The sequence below is a fragment of the Puma concolor genome, chromosome E3 (assembly GCF_028749965.1).
Source record: "Puma concolor isolate L17-30 chromosome E3, mPumCon1.1.hap2, whole genome shotgun sequence".
NCBI classification, from domain to species: Eukaryota; Metazoa; Chordata; class Mammalia; order Carnivora; family Felidae; genus Puma; species Puma concolor.
The window spans coordinates 13,439,476-13,460,580 of NC_141682.1; the positions used below are offsets into that span (position 1 = coordinate 13,439,476).

Here is a 21,105-nt window from a genome sequence, read left to right on the forward strand (position 1 = left end):
GGTACAGGGCTTGAACTCACGAACCCATGAGATCATGACCTGAGCTGAAACCAAGAGTCAGACACTTGACCGACTGAGCCACCCAGATGCCCTTCTTCTGCTATTTTTAATTGGATTTTTATCATTTTTGTTGTTGTTGAGTTGTTTAAGTTCTTTATATACTTTAGATACTAACCCCTTACCAGATATATCATTTGCAAATATTTTCTCCTACTCAGTAGGTTTTCTTTTGTTTTGTTGGTTGTTGGTTTGTTTTGTTTCATTGTCTTTGCTGTGCAGAAGGCTTTTATTTTGATGTAGTCCCAATAGTTTATTTTTGCTTTTATTTCCCTTGCCTCAGGAGAAATATCTAGAAAAATGTTGCTAAGACCTATGTTAGCAACATTATTGCTTGTGATCTCTTCTAGGATTTTTATGGTTTCAGGTCTCACATTTAGGTCCTTAATCCATTTTGAGTTTGTGTGTAGGTGTGTGTGTGTGTGTGTGTGTGTGTGTGTGTGTGCACAGCACGTCACTGTCCAGTTTTCCCAACACTATTTGTTGAAGAGACTGTCTTTTTTCCATTGCATATTCTTGCCTCCTTTGTTGCAGGTTAATTGACCATATAATTGTGGGTTTATTTCTGGGTTCTATATTTTGTTTCATTGATCCGTGTGTCTGTTTTTAGGCCAGTACCATACTGTTTTAATTACTACAACTTTGTGGTATGTATCTTGCAATCTAGGAATGTGATCCCTCCGGTTTTGTTCTTGTTTTTCTAGTGTAAGCATGGTGAGAATTATTTCTCTGATCACCTCTCATAATCAAGCACTGCCACAGAATTTGTGGTCCAGTTTTCCAAGTTTACAACGTTTATTTATTTTTGGGACAGAGAGAGACAGAGCATGAACGGGGGAGGAGCAGAGAGAGAGGGAGACACAGAATCGGAAACAGGCTCCAGGCTCTGAGCCATCAGCCCAGAGCCTGATGCGGGGCTCGAACTCATGGACCGCGAGATCGTGACCTGGCTGAAGTCGGACGCTTAACCGACTGCGCCACCCAGGTGCCCCCAGTTTTCCAAGTTTAGATCAAATAACATCAAGATGTGCTCTGTATAGATTTTGTAGGAGTTTTATTGAAGACTGGGGATCGAGTCATCCATAAATGGCAAAGTCATGCCATAGCAGTAAATACCACATTTACATATTAGCACAAATTCTAGCTTAGAAAGGACAGATTTGAAGATCATAGCAGTGAGTATGGTAGTAAATGTGCAAGGAAGAATTTTTTTCAGTTACATCAGTAGTTGTTTCAGGTACCTGTTTTAGTGAGATTTCAGTATTGCATTTTACTTACCTTCAACTCAGCAAAAAGTGTTATGAAAGTTTTAGGGGAACCTCTTTAAAATGGCATCCTAAGTTTGCTCATCAGCCGTTGTAGCCAATTATAAGGTCTGATTATCTGGGCCTCCTCCAGTCACTGGTTCACTGGTTTTAGGTTCTTTGAGCTGCTACCATGGAGCTGGACCTCCAGGAGCTTCTGCATATCTGGTATGAACTCAGGGCTTATTCTAGAACATCTTTTTTTTTTTTTTTTAAAGATTTTTATGTACTTATTTTTAAAATTTTTGAATGTTTATTTTTGAGAGACAGAGAGAGAAAGAGCATGAGAGGGGTGGGGCAGAGCGAGAGAGAGGGAGACACAGAATCTGAAGCAGGCTGTGGGCTCTGAGCCATCAGCACAGAGCCCAGTGCGGGGCTCAAACTCATCAACCAGGAGATCATGACTTGAGCCAAAGTCGGACGCTTAACCACTGAGCCACCCAGCCCCCCTCAAACATCTTAATTTTGAGAACCTTGGTCATATTAACTTCCAGTATTTCTTGACTGAGCTAAGTTAGATGTTGAGAATATCATGTGATTACATTTCTTGTGTCTTTAGGCCTTTTTGTTTCCAGAAGAGTGTTGTAATTTTTTATTGTTTAGAAAATAGGAAGGACAGTAGTTTCTGAGTTCTTTGCCTTCTGATCAGGATTGTATTTTCTTTTTTTTTTTTTTTTTTTAATTTTTTTTTTCAACGTTTATTTATTTTTGGGACAGAGAGAGACAGAGCATGAACGGGGGAGGGGCAGAGAGAGAGGGAGACACAGAATCGGAAACAGGCTCTAGGCTCTGAGCCATCAGCCCAGAGCGTGACGCGGGGCTCAAACTCACGGACCGCGAGATCGTGAACTGGCTGAAGTCGGACGCTTAACCGACTGCGCCACCCAGGCGCCCCAGGATTGTATTTTCATTTTATCCATTTGTGCTCTGAAATTGCAGAGCTAGGTAAGAGCCTGTGCTACTTAATAGTGTACCTAGAGCCACTGAAAGCTGAGAATGGGGACAGTGAGCCTCTCTGATCATATAGAGTGGATAGTAGCCGTCACTTTTTACTTGGTTCCTTTGTGGCCTCACTAAATCCACACAGTGAATTAACTAAGGCTGTTTGAGAAACAGCCAGTGAGATAATGAACACTTTTATGCTTTTTAAAATGACTATGGGGAGTCTGATCAGAAGAGGCAATTCCAAAATGGCAGCTGGATTTTCATTGTTCCTCTGGGACTTGCATTGAGAAGTATGCTTTTAGCTGATTTTCCCTTTAACAGGAATTCATTAGGGCTATCCATTAGCCAGTGAACTATAAGAAAAGGGAGCAGGTTAGTTATTTCGGAGAGGAAGAATGAGACTTTAACTCTTAGCTAATTATAGTTGGGTGGATGAGAAAAACTTCCCTCCCCCCAAATCTGGAAAATTGATTTAAAGACCTTGGATTTTATTTAGAAATAAGGAAAAGCAGACTGTTTTAGTCACTTAAAATTTTGTGTTTCTCCTTAGATGTACCTAAAGAGATAGTGCCCAGATTTTAATTTCTAGGTACCTCATTAGTAAATTGGTTTTTGTATGCTTTTATGGCACTTTCTTATTTCTAACGATTGAGACTTTTTTATGTAATTTTTCCCTGAAGGGATAACATTTACGTTTTTTTCTCTTCCAAAAACAGTTAAAGTGTAAAGTATTAATTTATACTTGTGCTACCCATACTTCTTGATATAAAGATAAAAAAGATACTAAATTAAAAAATGAAAATAATCAAAGTGAAGCACTCACTAAATTATTAAAATGTTAATGTGATTACAAACGGAAATAGTTTATGGGCAGTAGCAGGTGGACTGAGACTCCCCCCTCAACTATCCACAAAGTTTGGACAATTTGAGGGAGAGGAAGTGATTTCTGGAGTAGTCAGCTTTCTAATTACTTCTGCTATTTAAAATCTAAGTAAATTAGTGAAAAGTGCACTGCACTTAACTAGTAGTCATAATGGTAACTTGAGTGTAGAACTCGCATGACCTTGGGCATGAGTTTTTGCCTCTCTGGATCATAGTTTCCCAATCGTCTGAACTGTACTATTGAACTAGATCATGGTTCTCTGTTATGTGTTTTCATGGGAAATGTGGCAATATGTTAGGAGCTGTCTCACGTCTCAGTATAATCCCAGCAGATGTATCCTTGCATTTTTGTTTTACCTGAGATTTTTGCCAAAACATTAATTTTATACTTTAAAGGAAACATACCGAAGACTAAATGACATTCAGATGTATTTATATGGTGATGGGATGTATCACCAAGACGGAAAGAAGTATGCTAACACCAGGTCACAGAAAAGCATTCCCTGGTTTTGTATTTACTGTTCTCTGCCGTTAAGGGCACTTTCACGGACAAATTTGATGACATTAGATGATACATTTGATAATACATTAGATGACAATTAAAATCTTCCTATTCTAAAGTTGCATAACTGTGAGAACATTTACATTTAGAATCACCCTCTTCTTTATGCAAAGAAGAGTTCATGTATTTTATTTCCATGAAACCTATCTCTATGTTGTTTGATAACAGCTCTTTTAAGAGATCCTGTCCTGAAAGGAAGGGACTTAGTGTTGGCACTGGAGGGTGGCGCAGTGCCATAAGCACGCAGACACTCCTGGTACCACCCTTCCAGCCCCTCTGTTCCTCCGTTGCTAATGCCCGATATTGTTATGTTCCTTTTTTTCCCTTCCATTTCAGCCTGGATTGTGGCAGAATGGAAATCCATGTTTCTGAATTTAGTATGGTTTTTTTTTTTTCCCTTTGTCCTATCTTCAGCAACAATATAAATACTCTGATGGCAGCTGCTGTATTAAGCCCAAGAGCTTACAAGATTAAAGAAACCACTAACAGCAGTCAGGAGGAAGTTTAAGGGTCTGTTTTTTCTGAAGGTTTGCGTTTTCATTCTGGTGGTTGAGTAGAAAATTGCAAACAGGTTGTGTTCAGCAGCTGGAATGTTCTTCCACATCTGGGGAGACCCAGCCTTCTGTTCATTTCCCATTAGTGGAAGGGTAGCCGGCCTGAGGTGGAAACTGCAGGCAGAGATATTAGAATTCTTTGTGTGTATAGTCAGTAGAACTTTTTTGTAGAATGTTTTCATAGAAATGCCAACTTGTTCTCCATTCTTCCACTAGCTTTACTGAGTTCTTAACCTCAAGGCAGTTGCTGAAGAGAGGCCCAAATAAGATAATATATGTACCTCCCAATGACTTAACCCCTAAACAGGAATTGTTTTTGTTCTTAGTAAATTCCTACGTGGGAGTCTAGAGGAGGCCTGCCCCTCCACCTTTCTCTGCATGTATCTCTCAGGCTTTTATCCTAGGGAATTTAGTTTGTGGCTGCTAAAACCCAGGAGGCCCTGCCTCCATGATGCATCATAGGTTCAGCCTGTGTTATACATTTCCTGCTTCTTACTCCTGATGGATATTTCATAGGGTGAACCTGAGGAAATCCAGAACATCTGCTGATTTGTTGATGGATCCTTAAAGTTTTTAGGGTTAGATGTAGGTTACTTTACTCTTCCTGTGTTTGTTTGTTTGTTTTTTACCATCATTTGTCCCATTGCGGTTCATATTTTAGAGCTAGATGGGGAGCCCCACAATGCCTTCAGGTGCTGAGCGGATGTCATAATTGTGTGACTTTTCCCTTATGATGTAATAGAGAGGGGTGGGGCCGAGGGCAGACTGCAGTCTTGTTCCTGCTTCAGGCAGTCAGAACCATTTGGGGAAAAAAAAAAAAAAAAAGGCAATGTGCTGGTCAATAAAATAGGACTGTCAGTTCAATTGGTATATTTTTTTAAAAAAAATTATTTCTTTTGAGAGAGAGAAAGTGCAAGCGCACAATCAGGGCAGGAGTGGATAGAGAGGGAGAGAGAGAATCCCAAGAAGGCACCACAGTCACAGAGCCTGATGTAGGGCTCAAACCCACAAACCGTGAGATCATGACCTGAGCCAAAATCAAGAGTTGGACACTTACTGATTGAGCCACCCAGGTGCCCATCACCTGTTCTTGTTGGATAACTTCCATATTTTGTAGATGGGGAAAGAGAAGCTGAGAGAGTTTTGCTTTCCTCAAGGTCACAAAGCTGGCCAGTGGCCCAACTAGGTCTAGAACCTGTTCCCCTGGGCTATTTGAGAAAATCAAATGGTCCAAGTTCAATCATTAGTGGCACTTGTGATCGTATGTATGCACAGACCAAGGCTTTATTGTTTGGAATCTAGTATTTTAGGATTATTAAAGCTAATCTAGCTTTTAGAGAAACCAAATGGATTTTGGAGATTGTAAAGAACCCATTGTGATGGCTGGAACGGCTCTTAAGTGGAGCACCCAGACAGTTCAATTTGCAATTGTTCTGTAACACCATATGGATTTCCAAGTAAATACATTTTGCATATTGCTTACAAATTATCTTCATGAATAATGAAAGCTGTGCTACAGGAAGCTAGAGATTATGAGAGGCCTTTTTTCTTCTTCTAAACTGTATTTCATTCCTTTGTTTCTTTTGCTTTTATTTTCTGTGGCCTCAAGGGTATGTGTTTGAGTTGGAGGGTGATTGGGAGGGAGAGTGCTATTACAGGTTTTTCAACGTCTGTGTTTTTTTTTATGAAACCATCTCTTTTGCTACCAAAGAGGGCTTACTAGTTTGAATACGGTACACTCTGGACCATGCTTTCTCCTGTGCTGATCTGTGCTATGTTTTGTTTAATTTCCTTTTGTTTAACTAAGCTTCCTTAACAGAGTTGTGTGCTTCTCTAAGGGAACGTGTCCTCTGCCATTAATACCTACTATGTGCTGGGTACTCTCTGGGCACCTCCATGATTGCCAGTAACTCTCCTAAGGTGTTGTCATCTCCACATTTTAGGTAAAGAAAGCAAAGGCCTAGAGATTGTGTCTTCCCTAATTATACACCTAGAAAGTGTAGAACTGGCATTCAGATGCAAATCTAATAATTGAAGCCCAGAAGCTAAACTGCTTCTTTGCCTTCTCTCTCCTCACCTAGCATTTTGACCATTTGGAAACTCCTTGGAATGAGACGCCAGCACAATGTGCTGGCGTCTCATTCCAAGGAGTTTCCATATTCTTTTGTCTAGAGCATGGCTTTCAAAATGTTTTTCCCCAATCCATACAGTTAGAAATGCAGTTTATACCATGGTCAAGTGTACATGCTTGAGCATGCACATACACAAATGCATGAACAGCCATGCTTACATATAAAGCTGAAACAAAGTTTTATTAAATGATCCCTTCTAACATTTCCTTTTCTGTTCTCTTCCACTAACACACACACACACACACACACACACACACACACACACACACACACACACACACACACGGTGGTTATTACCCATGTAATTGATTTTATGACCCAGGACACGTGTAGTTGAGCACTGACTGGAGTGGAGCTGTTGACCTAGGACACCTGTAGTTGAGGAGCATTGACCTGGAGTGGAGCTGTCTAAGGTGGGATACATGCCTCCCCCTCCCCCATGGGAATTTTAGGATAATCCATTTGCGCACAGGACAAAATAGTAGAAATTATGTTTAGATTTATTATCTTTAAGGAAGACACATGGAACATTATTGGAATTTAGTATTTGAGTTGGCATCTATTATCTGTGGGATAGTCAGTGCCCCATGGGGGGGGGGTGGGGTCAGGTGCCCTGAAGGGAGAGTGGAAGTTTTACAAAATGGCAGATTCCCTCAGCCTTTATTAGCCTTTTGTTCACTCTGTTGTGGACATGTTCCAGTTTATATGGATCAGAAAGTGTGTTGCCAGGTTATACAATTCACTTTAAATTAACCCTCATGTCGGGGCGCCTGGGTGGCGCAGTCGGTTAAGCGTCCGACTTCAGCCAGGTCACGATCTCGCGGTCCGTGAGTTCGAGCCCCGCGTCGGGCTCTGGGCTGATGGCTCAGAGCCTGGAGCCTGTTTCCGATTCTGTGTCTCCCTCTCTCTCTGCCCCTCCCCCGTTCATGCTCTGTCTCTCTCTATCCCAAAAATAAATAAAAACGTTGAAAAAAAAATTAAAAAAAAATAAATTAACCCTCATGAAAAGGACAAGTGATTTTAAAAATTCCTTCAAATTAACTGTGGAATTAGGTACAAGCACAGGGGATATCAGGAAAATTGTTGAGTGTATATTGCCATTCTTTTTATGAGCTCCTTATCAACCTGTTACTAAGTACAGACAGCAACTACAGAATCCTATCTAGTAAGAAGTTGGCCAGAGAGTTAAATTATAAAAATAATTGGGGGGCGCCTGGGTGGCTCAGTCGGTTGGGCGTCCGACTTCGGCTCAGGTCACGATGTCGCGGTCCATGAGTTCGAGCCCCGCGTCAGGCTCTGTGCTGACTGCTCAGAGCCTGGAGCCTGTTTCCGATTCTGTGTCTCCCTCTCTCTCTGACCCTCCCCCGTTTATGCTCTGTCTCTCTCTGTCTCAAAAATAAATAAACGTTAAAAAAAATTTAAAAAAAATAATTGGGAACTGAGGTTTATATCCATGATCATTAATGATTGACTTTGGAAGTTGTATCTTGAGATAATAGCTAATGCCATTATGTGGAGTAAAACATTAAAACCTGTGTTCATTTTATCTATATAATCACCCTAATATTTATTTGGATATTTTGTAACATGTAAAGTACATCAATGTCATATAAATAGTTGCATATGTATTAAAGGAATATGCTCAAAAATTTTTTTAATACTGATAAGGGTTTAAACTCAAAATTATGTGGAGATTATTCATGGTCTGGAGAACTGCCCGTAGAAGTGTCCAGTAATTGTTAATGGGTATCTTGGGATCCAGATGAAGAGTGAGAAGAGAGTAGGAGACAGAGGATGGATGTATATGGACAAATTAGAGAACAACTCTCCCCAGGTGGATTCAGTTCTGAGGGCACATGGTTTGGCGAACAACCAGTGCCTTTGTGCACATCACAAAAGTCTCCCCTTTCTCCTGGCAGAGCAGAGCAGCCCTGGGTTAGGGTGTGTGACCTGGCAAGAGGCATGGTGTAGAATTTTGTCCCCCCTCCCCCCCCCCCCCCCCAGTCTTCCATCTCATTGCAGGTGTACCTTACACAAGCAGGTGCAGGTACCAGTCCCAATGCTGAGGAAGAGTGACCTTGGGAGACACTGATGAATGTAGGGAACAACAGCCACCAGTCCTCCCTTGTATTTCTTTAGTCATTCAACTAGGTTTTTATAGAATACCTATTCTGTGCTAGACATGTTCTGCAACAGGAGGCAGCAAACTTCAGCTTGACGGACAGACCTGATCTGGTGCCTGTTTCAGTAAATAAAGTTCTGTGTGGAACATAGCTGTACCCCTTCGTTTATGTGTTTTCTTTGGCTACTTGTGAGCTATAATGGCAGAGTGGAATAATTCCAACATAGTGTGGCCTGCAAAACCTGAAGTGTTTACTAACTGCCCCTTTATGGGAAAATGTTGAGGACCCCTGTTCTAGCACATGAATCTGTACTTGCTTCTGGTGCCACTCCACAGTAACTGAGCCATGGACTTTTTGGCTTCTCTTGTTTGCCCTGCTTGTCAGGAAACACCTCCATTGGAGCCATGGTAGGGCACGTTAGGGCAGAGGGGCAGAGCTAAAAGCATGCAGCCAGGGCACATCCATTGCTTAGGTGTCCACACAGGTAGTGTAGTGCAGAGAAGAGAACCAACGGCTAAGAGTCTGGAGACTGTGGAGACCTATGAGCTTCTCTTCGGGTCTCTGTTTGTTTCATTCTGCAAGTAGGATGTCACACTAGGTCAGTGATTCTCAGACTTGAACCAGCATCAGAATCATTAATAAGGCCATTGAACAGATTGCTGGGCCCCACCCCACCCACCCAAGGTTTCTGATTCCATAGGTTGGGGGAGGGCCTGACAATTTATGCTTTTAACAAATTCTAGGTGTTGATGCTGCTGGTCTGGCAGCCTGCGCTTTGAGAGCCACTGGATTAGATCTTTAGTAAGAAGTTCCTGGAAGAGTAATTAGTCATCCTCAGATAGGCAATGTGCTGGACTGCTTTTGGTAGCCTATCTTTGGCATTGGCAAGGGAGAGGCTAGGGTGACACTGTGAGAAATGATATTTGGAGAGGCCCCATATCCAAGATGCCTCTGTGATATGTAAACCAGAGCCATCCTGGACTAACTTGTAAATTCTCACATTCTACCTATACAAGGGGGGATCTACAGGCTTCCTCTTAATAATCAGCCATTCCAAATTTTGCCCATTGCCTCTGAAATTCTAGACCCTCCAGTGATCAGTCTTTTAGGGCACTGTGGAAGAATGAAATCTATAATAGCAGATTTATTTTCATCCTGTCTTCCCCATTCCTCCTACTATGACTGCGGTTCCCTTCCTTTCTCCTTTTAAAAACTCTTCTTCCAGTTACTTTTTTTCTAAAAGTCATTTTCTTGGTTGCAATAAAGTGGTAACATTTCAAGATCTATAGGAAGCCCTATGGTGTGAGAAACGATGCAAGTTACTTGCAGGATAACCTTATCACTCTTCTCAGAAATTCTTGAGAGTATTATATTGTCCTCATTTTCAAATGTAGTCATTATAAATTGGGCATCAAAGAAGCTAAGTCATGTGTGACCTGTAAATTTAAATATCCATGAGGATGACCATCAAAAACCATGCTACCCAGGTTTTTTTTTTTTTTTTTTTTTAAGTTTATTTTGAGAGGGAGGGAGGGAGGGAGGGGGAGTGGTCAGGGGCAGAGAGAGAGAGGGAGAGAGAGAATCCCAAGCAGGCTGTGTGTGCTGTCAGAATGGAGCTCTATGTGGGGCTCGATCCCATGAACCTTGAGATCATAACCTCAGCCAAAATCAAGAGTCAGATGCTTAACCCACTGAGCCACCCAGGGGCCCCAGGCTGCCCACATTTTGGCCTCTTTCCTCTGGCCTTCGTTCTGCTTCCTTCTGAGTGCCCATTCTCAGTGGGATCTTGGCACACTTGTCACCCAGGATTGCTTTTACTTAGAAAACGTGAACTTTAATGTCCTGTCCTTGCCATGGTTCAGCATTTCATACCTTGGTAAAGCTCTCTGGTACCTCCTTTCTCTGCCAACGGAAATAATTCTCTTCTCAGAACTATTTTTGTATCTTAAAAATCTGTATACTTTGTGCTAGATTGTAGTGGTATGTTTCTAATTCCTTTACTATAAGGTAACCTTGTAAAAGTTATTTTGTCTCATTTTTAAAGGTTTCTATGGAGCCAGGTACTGTGTTTGGTATAAAGTAGGCACTGAGTAAGCAACTGTTGAACCAGCTAAAGGATGGTTAAGATAGTGGTTTGATTTCAGTTCTGTCTTGCTCACAGGGCTGTATTCAGATCTCCCACTGGCCTTGGTTTATTCATATCTAGTCTGATCTGGTTGAAGAAGGAATTGTTAGGGGGTGGTGTCATTTGTGCGGTCTTTGTCTCTTTTTCCGTATCCAGTATGCTATTAGTGATGACTTTTTGTCAAAATGCATTGCTTCTTTGTAAACTAGAGTTCAAACAAAATAATTTTAGACAATATCCTCAGAACATTTGGAAACATGACATTTCAGGTCTATTTTCCCCTTTTCGTTACAAAAGTATATACAGCTATAATTACTAATTGCTGCACTCTAAGTAGAGACAGATGATACGTATGTTTGTGACAATTTTCCAGAGGGAGAGCTAAGTAACCAGGCTCATTTTTCCATAATGTGAATGTTATTCACAAACTATTACCATAATTGATGCACCAAGCCACTGGAGGGTAAATAATGTGTTGTGTGTGGGAAGCAAGCTAGTAGTCAATGAATATTAAAGAACAAAACCTCATTTTAAAAGAGAAACTGTAATTATAATCATTCTGAATTCGTACTGCAAAACCAGTTAAAATAACTTGGCTGCCATTTATCTATGTAAGTGTGTAAAAAAGGAATAGGTATATGAGTAGAGTTGTACTGAAATGTGTGTGTACATACACACATTTTTGTAAAAAGACACATGTCAAACTTCAGAAGTAGTCATTTTTCAATGACCTTTGATGCAGAGATGTGAACATGAGCTGAGTTTATCAGTGAAATTTATATTGATGGGAAAGAGCACAATTTCAGTTTTATCTTTTGCTTTGCAGGTGTTTTATGTCTACCTGGAATGTCTTGTTCCTTTCCTTGACCAAATCAGCTTCTGTATTCTTTTCAAAGCTCCTTTTTCATAGCAAATCTTTCTCATCCACCTTTAATCTCTCTCTTATTGCCTCCTAGATACTCATCAACTTCTGTGTGTGGTGTATTGATTTGCACTTGTGGGATTTGTTGGTTTGTAATAGGAGGTCATAAGTCACTTCCTATGTGTATCATTAGTCTCCCCAACCAGACGGCCAGGTCATTTCAGGGAGGGATGGCTCTGTTTCTGTCTGTGCATGTGCGAGTTGCTCCTTCTGTTCCTCACCGATCACCATCAGTGCTCTCCGTGCCTGTGCTAACTCCCTAGGAGGTCTGTTGGTCATCTCTTTTTGGCTGTCAGATGCTGCATTATTTGTGTAAAATCTTTGTTTTGTGCTTGCTTACCAGCATCTCTAAAAAATGGTCTACTGTAACTGGAAAGAATTAGGTCCTTTTGGTGTGGATGGATGAAGTGAGGGAGCACTTAATCAGGAATGTGGACTATTACTTACATGAAATATATAACCTCCCCAACTCTGTCAAGTTCTGAAATCCATGGGAGAGATGCTGCCTTTGTTTCTTGGTTTTTAATGTTTTTGATCCATATGTTTTAGATGTAGATGAGGTGATTGGATCAAGCTTAGATACTTTTATATTTTAAAGTAAGTTATAGTATATCTATTCTTAGGAACCTTTTCGAAAGATCTCTTCAACATTGGTCCTGTTATTGGTTGCTATCTCAGTATATTTTGATACTTTCCTTCAAATACATACCTGTTCCTTTTGTATGGGCTTCAGTTGTCTTTTCCTTATATAGCATTAAAAGTATGGACAGAACCTGAAACAATTTCTTAGTTCAGATTTCCATGGCTCTTAATGTCAGAGACAATTTATTCATCTAGTTTACCCAAATGAACATATTTCATTCTTAAAAAAATTTTTTTTAATGTTTATTTAATTTTGAGAGAGAGAGAGAGAGACAGAGCATGAGCAGGGAAGGGGCAGAGAGAGGGAGACACAGAATCTGAAGCAGCTCCAGCCTCTGAGCTGTCAGCATAGAGCCTGACACGGGGCTTGAACCCACGAACCGTGAGGTCATGACCTGAGCTGAAGTCAGACGTTTAACTGACTGAGCCACCCAGGCACCCCTGAACATATTTCTGTAATAGAAAAATGAATAAATAGAATGTTCCTTAACATGTTGCATGTATAGACAGAGCCCATTTTGTAAAGCTGTTTAATTCTTCCTCTCAAAAGAGGATTATTGGTTTCCTGCCTTTAATCCAGTCTTAAACAGTTTGACCTTTCTGATGGCTTTTTTGGAATGTTCTGAGGAAAAAAAAAAATAACAAAACTCACACAACCTCAAGGAATTCTAAGTATCGAAGTTCACCTCTATGAAGGTAATTGGTTCAGAAACTGAGCATTATTTGCTATACTTCAGTGCATGGTAATAGGTCATTGTTCATGCATCTAACTCTGGGATAGCTTGAGTTTGTTTGCCCACGTAGTAATTATGACAAGGGAGGAACATTACCCAGGAGGGGACTCTTTAAGAGGGGAAGGTGGCCTGCAGCTGACCCTGTGGAAGCCGTTCTTCTCCTCCTCCAGTCTTCCTGCAAGATGGCTCTGTGTCTGCTGAGACCTTTTTCCCACCTTGAGAATCCTAGGTGGGACTTTGGCCTGGTTCCTTCAAGGACTCTGGAAACTACTTAGCTTGGAGTGGTGCCGTGTGAGTCTGTTCTTGGCAGCAGGCCTTGGCTTTTTTCCTGCTAGGCCCTGTGCCTCTTAGGAGCAGAGAGCAGGTCAGATGCAGATAACACAGGCACGATGTCGGTCTCTGAAATGCTCAGCTGATGTGTATTTCTCCCTCCCCCTAAGGGTTTAATGAAGAACACATTTATCACGGAGTGTAATGAGTAAGGAAGAACATGTGGCTTTTTTTTTTCCTTTCTGCTGAATAGCAGAGAGTAGGATAAAAATCTCTCTGTTTACAAGTCAGCTGTATCTCTTTGTAAGTTGTGTTCAAGTAATTTTAAGTTTTACTGTTAAGCTAAACTTCTAAACAGTTTCATTTGCAAAGTCTTTCTTGGAGGTCCAAGAGAAGCTTTTGTGAGGATTTGAGGTCTGAGATGAGAATTGTGAGTTAAGTCAAGGTAGAGTTGTGTGTGTGTGTGTGTGTGTGTGTGTGTGTGTGTGGTTTGCATGCACATTGTGTGCATGAATGCATGTGCTTGCTTGGGCAGGGACAGAAGTGTCGAGGAACAGAGGAAGAGTCTTTGCCAGCAGAGGAAACACCATATTCGAAGGCTGGAAGACTCCTGCAAATTTTGACGGATAATGAATCCTTGCAAAGGTTTTACAAGAGCTGTGACCAGCCCTGTTTGCTGAGAAAAGAGAAAGTCCTTGAGCGCCCATCATACCTCTTCAGCCTCTCTTAACAAGTGTTCAGATGCTCCGCCAGAGGAAATGGTGTGTTCCAAGTACAGCTGTGATGGAAATGGAGTTCTTTTAGTGCAGCTGAAGCAATTCCTCCACACAGACTGTCCCATTTTAACAGTAAACTGTCTGTTTAAAACGAAACAAAACAAGCTGGTGGGAGTTGGAAGGAGAAGGAGTTTATGTCAGAAAATGAAAATGAGTTGCTGTGGAAGGCCTGTCTTGGTTACGGTTTCAGAGTTATTAAGAGGACTCAATTGCTAGTTTGTTTTATCTCTGTGCATGTTTTTGTGGACTTTAATTCTCCAGAAAACGTTAAGGATAAAACAGCAGTCATGTTTTTATTAGGGAACACACTCCTGTTTTTGGAAATGACTGCCTTGCAGCTGACAGGCCATGCCATTTCTCACTGGTGTTTGCCAAGGAGCTAGGGGGACTCAGAGCATCTTCCCTGGTCTTCTTTCCCTCTTCCTTTTGGCAAGTCAGGCTTTGAACATAATCAGAGTGTGATTAAGGCTCTATTACAGCAGGTAGAGGGTCTGACTTGAAGTCTAAGAAGTGGTATTTCGATTGTGTTTCCAACTGACTATAGCTAAGAAGCAAAGGTTAGGAGGTTGTGATATAGTTGAAGGTGACACTGCCTTTAGTTTTTGTTAAGCTCAGTTGTGAGTCTTGAGCTATGTTAACTGCTTTACAGACACGAGTCCATTGAATTGTCACAGAAATCCTCATGTTTAGGTAGGTTTGATCAGCCTCAGTGTACAGATGGGGAAGCTGAGGTTGAGTGAGATAACTAGTTTACAGTTAAACCCAGCATTTGGCGTGGCCACGATTGGAACTGAGGTCCCTCTGTCTCCAAAGCTTTTGCGGGTAACCACTGACTGTTGCGTTATAGTCTCTCTCTCAAAGTAGCCTTTTCTTCCTGCCTTCATCACTTCTTGTCTGTCCCCTCTTTTAAGACGCTTTAAACAAAATGTAATCAGAAATCTACCTCTTGAATTGACCCTCGTCTCCTTATGTCCCATTAGGCAGTGCCTTATATTCATGCAAATATTAGCTGTTTTGAGGGGAGAAAGTAAATAGCGATTCTATTTTAGCTCCCCTTGATTCTAAGAGAAATTTGTGTTGTGTTATTAATTCTGTCTGTTCCAGGATCCTATTAAAGTGGCCAGAAATGTGTAACACAGTTATAGTCCTAGACGTATTCTCAGGGATACCCTTGGGTGCAGTAGCCTGAAGCCAGGCTAACCAGCCAGAAAGACTCATAGACCCAGCTTAGCCACTGACTTTCTGAGACCTTGGGGAAGTTACTTTACCTCTCTGGGCATCACTGCTTTCATCACTGTGGTGTTTGACCCAGGTCACTTCCCAGTCTAGAATGCACAACCTTTATCAGGGCACTAAATAGGTCACATGTGGCATGTCCTTGTATGCCCATTTGTTTACAGAAGGGATGGTTAATGAAATAGAAATTCATTAAAAAGCATTATTAAATTCTTACGTTTTGTGTTTCTTCAATTAATGAATACCTGCTAAAATTCAGTATGTTATCAAATGGGGACTTCCTTATTTATTTTTATTATTATTATTATTGTTTTTATTTTTATTTTGAGAGACAGAGAACGAGCAGGGGAGGGGTGGAGAGAAAGGGAGAGAGAGAGAATCCCAAGCAGGCTCCACACTGTCAGCGCAAAGTCCAACGTAGGGCTCAAACTCACAGACCATGAGATTGTGACCTGAGCCCAAACTGAGAGTTGGCTGCTTAACTGACTGGGCCCCCTAGGCACCTGAATCCTTCTTTCTTTTTAATTAAAAGAGGGCCTCATGGTAAAAGTTAGACATTATTGGTTTTCATGAACTTAAAAAAAAATTTTTTTTTCAAATTTTTTTTTCAATGTTTATTTATTTTGGGGACAGAGAGAGACAGAGCATGAACGGGGGAGGGGCAGAGAGAGAGGGAGACACAGAATCGGAAACAGGCTCCAGGCTCTGAGCCATCAGCCCAGAGCCTGACGCGGGGCTCGAACTCACGGACCGCGAGATCGTGACCTGGCTGAAGTCGGACGCTCAACCGACTGCGCCACCCAGGCGCCCCTAAAAAAAATTTTTTTTTAACATTTATTTGTTTTTGAGAGACAGAGCACAAGCGGGGGAGGGGCAGAGAGAGAGAGAGAGAGAGAGAGAGAGAGAGAGAGAGAGAGGGAGAGAGAGGGAGACACAGAATCCAAAGCAGGTTCCAGGCTCTGAGCTGTCAGCATGGAGCCTGGCGCAGGGCTTGAACCCACAAGCTGTGAGATCATGACCCGAGCTGAAGTTGGATGCTTAAGTGACTGAACCACCCAGGCACCCCAGTTTTTACGAACTTTTAAAGTCCTTTCCCAATTAGAATATTCGCTAAGCCTACAAAATGAGTCTAAATACTTGATTACCAAAATTCTGGCTTTTGGTACTCTTTCATTATCTTATTTTTTCCTCTTCTCCATGAGCATTTGTATTTACAATAAAAGGGGGAAAAATCGTGAAGAAATGAATTGACCTCTAAAAGAACCAATCGCCCATAATCCGTCCCTGAACCCCGAATGCCATGCTGTCACGTCTGTAAGTATGGTTGGTCCGTGGTCACCCAGTCATCTTTCCCCCCCGCCTCCCTCTGTCCTGTGAAACCCTGCACACCTCACCTTCCTTTCAGACCACAGGCCCCTCTGGCCTGCCCTCATTCCTCACCCAGCCTTGTTATATGGGAACCCCTCACTGCTTCTGTTCCTGTTCTTGTCTTTCTTCCACTTCCTTCTGGGAACATGTCAGCTGTCTGCTGTCTCTTAAGCTTCTGTGTTCCACTTGAATGAATTAAAAGTCTGTCTGAAATGTTAACGTTTATATAGATTACATAATGTTATGTAGGTATTACAGTGGACCTCAATATCTGAAGTTTTTTTCATTGCTGCCCATCAGTGCATTTATTGAGTTTCCTTCTTTGTCCCTTTGGTAGCAGTTCCAGACTGTCTCCACGGAAGGCTGCAACGCTGGCAAACATTTATCAGGAACTTACCATGCTAGAGAAAATGTGCTAAGGACTTTACATGCATTGTGTCATCCCCATTCTTGCTGTGAGACCTAACTTTTCCTCCCTCCATCCCGTCCAGCAAGTACTCACTGAGCCTCAGCCGTGTCCACGTACTGGTCCCAAGTCACAGGCTGTAGCTGTGATGGAGGGAGCCTGGGATTTGGCTCTGGAGAGGCTTCCGCTTCAGAGGGAGATGCGAGAAGTAAATAGGCAAACGGCACATTGTACGAGAAGTGCTCCAGAGGGGAGATGTTTGGTATGTGACAGATGCACCCACTGCAGGATCAGGGGTGAGGATGAGGACAGCGTCTTAGAGGAAGTGACAGCTAAGCACCAATCTAAAGGATGAGAGAATGTGAGTTAGGTGATGAGATAGGGAAATGTAAGGGTGTTCTTGGAAGTAGAACACCCGGATTCTGGAAAGACTCAGGGAACTGAGAGGGGCCAGTACGAATAGAGCCATCGTTCGCAGAGAAATTAGTGGCCTTCAGGTGTGAACCCCATTCGCTCCATTTCCTGCCTCCGAAGTGATTTACACCCTCACTTATTACCTCAAATTAGAACCCGCTGGGATCCTTTATTGTCCTTGCGTGTTCGGAGGTGAGTTTTGACACCCTTGCCGGTCTCAGTAGGAAGTTTGGGTGCCTGCAGAGGAAAACCTTCTTCAAAAACATTATGAGAAGCTTTATGATTATTGTGATGTAGGGGTAGAGTGTTTCAAGAGGGCTTTTCAAAGACAATCCCTCCTAAAATTTGGAACGCAGAAATGAAGCCGCTGCTTAGCCTGACGGTGTGGAATAGCAGCTTCGAAAATGGACGCATGTCCCTTTTCAGTCAAGACATTTAGTAAATCACATTTTGGCCTCAGCGAATGTTACGCCCTCAAACACCTCGACTGAGGAAAGCATGATGTACCTCGGCTGAAGGGTCTGTAGGGATGAAGGGTCGGAGCTTCTAGGACACAAAGGTCGGGGATGAAATGATGGACCACACGTGCTCCTGGCCATTTGCAGATGTGAAACCGAGATAAACCCCTTGTGGACGTGGGCCCTCCTGATGGGCCGTACGGGATGCTCATTAGAACAGCCCACAGGCTTCACTGTCCCGTGCATCGTTTACAATAAAAGTGGGCACGAGCCAGCTGAGTGGGAAAATAGTTCAAACTGTTTTTTCAAACCACTTTGAAAGGTGGAAGCTGATGATAACTCCACCTGTTTCTCTCTGCAGGTGAGGGGAGTTTACATCATCCTGTAGACTAGTTTTAAATCCAGAGGAATCTTAATTATTTTGTATTTAATAAATATTTATCACTTGCGGGCAGGGGTGTGGGAAGTATGGACAGGAGATGTGCCAACCTATGATTAAATAGTTTGAGGATCGCTGTTTCCCAAGGGCCTGATTGTGTCTAGCAGATTATCCGTAGCGCAGCGGTGCACGTTCGCATATGCTAAAGCCACGCTCCTAGATCTCCCCCCTCAGTCTCTGTCCCTTCTATTTCTTGCATCTTACAGAGTGGGTGCTGTGATTCTGTTTCGCCTTTTTTTCTCCCCATGAAATCTTGAAAAGTTCAATGAGTTAATAGTAATAAAACAAAAATAAAAACACTGTACATTTCTGGGGGGGGGAAATGTGCATATAAAATGTCAATCATCTTCCAAGCTGTTAGCTCCTGAGGCTGAATACCGGGAGCTGCTTTGGCAGCTAGTAGAGGTAAAAGGGAATGGCAAGAGAAAGCTGGCCCTGTTCTCTTCCTCTGGCTACAGGAGGTTGAAAGATGTTGTTTCAGCTGGAGAATTTAAAATGGATTCTTACTCACTTTTTGCCGAAGAGACTGGACTGTTTTGAGTGTTGTAATCTTCCGTAGGCGTGGAGAAAGGTCACCTCCTGATCTTGTTTTGGGGATCGTGGGGCTAAAGCTGTGGCAGAATCCTTTATCTAGACACAGGCTCTTGTCAGAATAATGTTTGGCCAGGTGTTAATCTGTGTCCCGAGGGACAGTGCTGGAATTCATTATTCATCCGGTGGGAGTTGGGGTGGGAGGAGGAGGTGGGCCTTCTGGGAGGGTGCGGGGCCAGGGCCTGCCTCCCGCCTTTCCTGACATGTGCCATTTGTGAGGAAGGCAGCTGAAGCCCATTTGAGGAATTCTCCTGTCAGCCAGCCAAGAGAGCAACACAGAGGGAGCGAGCAGAGGGAGGGAAAAGCAGGCGGCTCAGGAGGCAGTCCTGGAGTGCAGTTTCCGGAAACACACAGTGTTGTAGGTGCAGAGGGAAGGTGTACAGGAACGTAAAGGGGAAGGAGGCCAGGTTTGAAGTAGTGCATTTTCCCGTTTCTCCCCCCTTTGCCCCTCCTGTCTTTGAATACACGTCATCCTCTGGAAGCCTCCGTATCTTGAAAGAAGCCTTTGCCTGAAACACGGCTTTTTCTTCAGTGTTGTACTGTTAGGTTTTTTCTTTTCCCTTTTATTTTTTTTTCCATCTTCTCTTCCTCCGAGGGCAGGAGGTGAGACAATGATCAAGTCAAGCTGGTTTTATGTTAAGTTCAAGTATGCAGAGAAGGTAAGTCAATATGTTTCCTTCTCCCTGGGGAAAGCCGCCACCTCCCTGCAGCCTTCTCATGTTGACGGGGCTCCTCAGGCTCCTCGGGGAAGCAAATGAGGCCAGAAGTTTTCTTTGTGACTGTGTTTCCTCTGGCTTAATGGTTCTTGCATGAAACGCGGGCTCTGTGCTGACAGTCTGACATTGCCATTGACCAGGAGGAAAGAATCTTCAAACCCTGTCCCAGAAGCATTATTCAGAATTTGAAGAAGGAAAATAATGAAACTGCTAACAGGAAAGACCGGCTATGCTGCTGTAGATCAAATAGACAGTTTTCAAGAGGGGTGTTTGTTGGGAAACTTGATGTGTTTTCTGATCTGGGACAAACTGACAATCACTTCCCGTAACCTGTAGCTTGTTTAGTCAGAGTTTTTATTTTTTTCTTTCAGTTATCTGACTTGACCCACTCCTGTATATGGAAGAAGAGCTTGGCAGTGTTTTTGGGGTGTAGGAAGAATACCCATCATTGTGACTAACCGTGTAGGAGACTATCCTTTAATGTCTGTTGAGGGGATGGGGTTACATTTTTAGGGAAGCAGTGGATTTTGATTGCATCAGAAATTTTGAGATTACAGTTCTGTGTTTTAGTATGTCATTACTAGGCTCAGGGAAAGAAGTGTCTACTTCCTAACACATACTCACCTTACCTGAACACATTGGCCGTGTTTGATTCTGGATCCATATGTGTCACTTACTCTATTGGGAATTTATAGGGTTAGAAATGAGGTTTCCAGGGGCAACCTGAAATGCCTCCCTTTTGAAATCCTTTCTTCCTTGATTTGCTTGTTGATGATATTGGCATATTGACTGTAAAGTTAAGCTGAGACCCTAGAGAGAGGAGCCGTGATGTGGCAAGATGGAAACGGTGATGACTGTCATCCTGCTTCTTATGATTATATATGCATAAGCACGTTGAAAAATCCCTCCTCCGTTCTTCTGGTTTAAAGAAGAAGTTAGTATACGTAGGGCTCATTTCCCCCACATTGTTTCTTTCTGTATGGATCTGTTTCTGCTGTATTTTTATGACCGCAAAATTAGTTACTCCTTAACCCGTGTATGTGTATACTAATCAAAATAAAGGATTTTTACTTAAAAAAGATCATCCTCCATTTTAAACCATTTGCACTGTTAACTATTAAAGTTATTATAACAAATACTATATAGGGTTGGGAAAGGTTACATCGTAGTTTGGGATTTACTTTATATTCTCCGTGGATTACTTTCCTTTGAATAGCCTATTAGCCATTGTTTGCTGTTACGAATTTTGATAAATTAAAACTGTGTTCTACCTCCTTTACCTTTTCCTTTCACCTTGAATGTCTTGCCATAGAAAACTGAAATTCAGAATTAAGAAATGAGAGTAAACTAGTGTTAAAGGGGGAAAAACATCTCAAGGAATGATCTTCATAAAACGGAAAAAGACAGGAGACCTTAAATTGGTTGCCTCATTTGAATGACCATATTACT

General features: G+C 42.2%; 1 protein-coding gene across 7 annotated transcripts in view; it reads left to right on the forward strand.

Moving 5' to 3' along the window:
• Positions 1 to 21,105, forward strand: part of AUTS2 (activator of transcription and developmental regulator AUTS2) — a 1,118,163-nt gene that overhangs the window by 330,463 nt on the left and 766,595 nt on the right. The window contains exon 1 of one of the 7 annotated variants that reach the window (XM_086691886.1): positions 19,166 to 19,599. The exons of the other annotated variants lie outside the window; for them this stretch is intronic. Coding sequence (XP_086548012.1) covers positions 19,552 to 19,599 — 48 coding nt within the window. The 5' untranslated portion in view covers positions 19,166 to 19,551. Of the gene's footprint in view, positions 1 to 19,165; positions 19,600 to 21,105 lie in introns of those variants that run through there. 7 annotated transcript variants of the gene reach the window in all.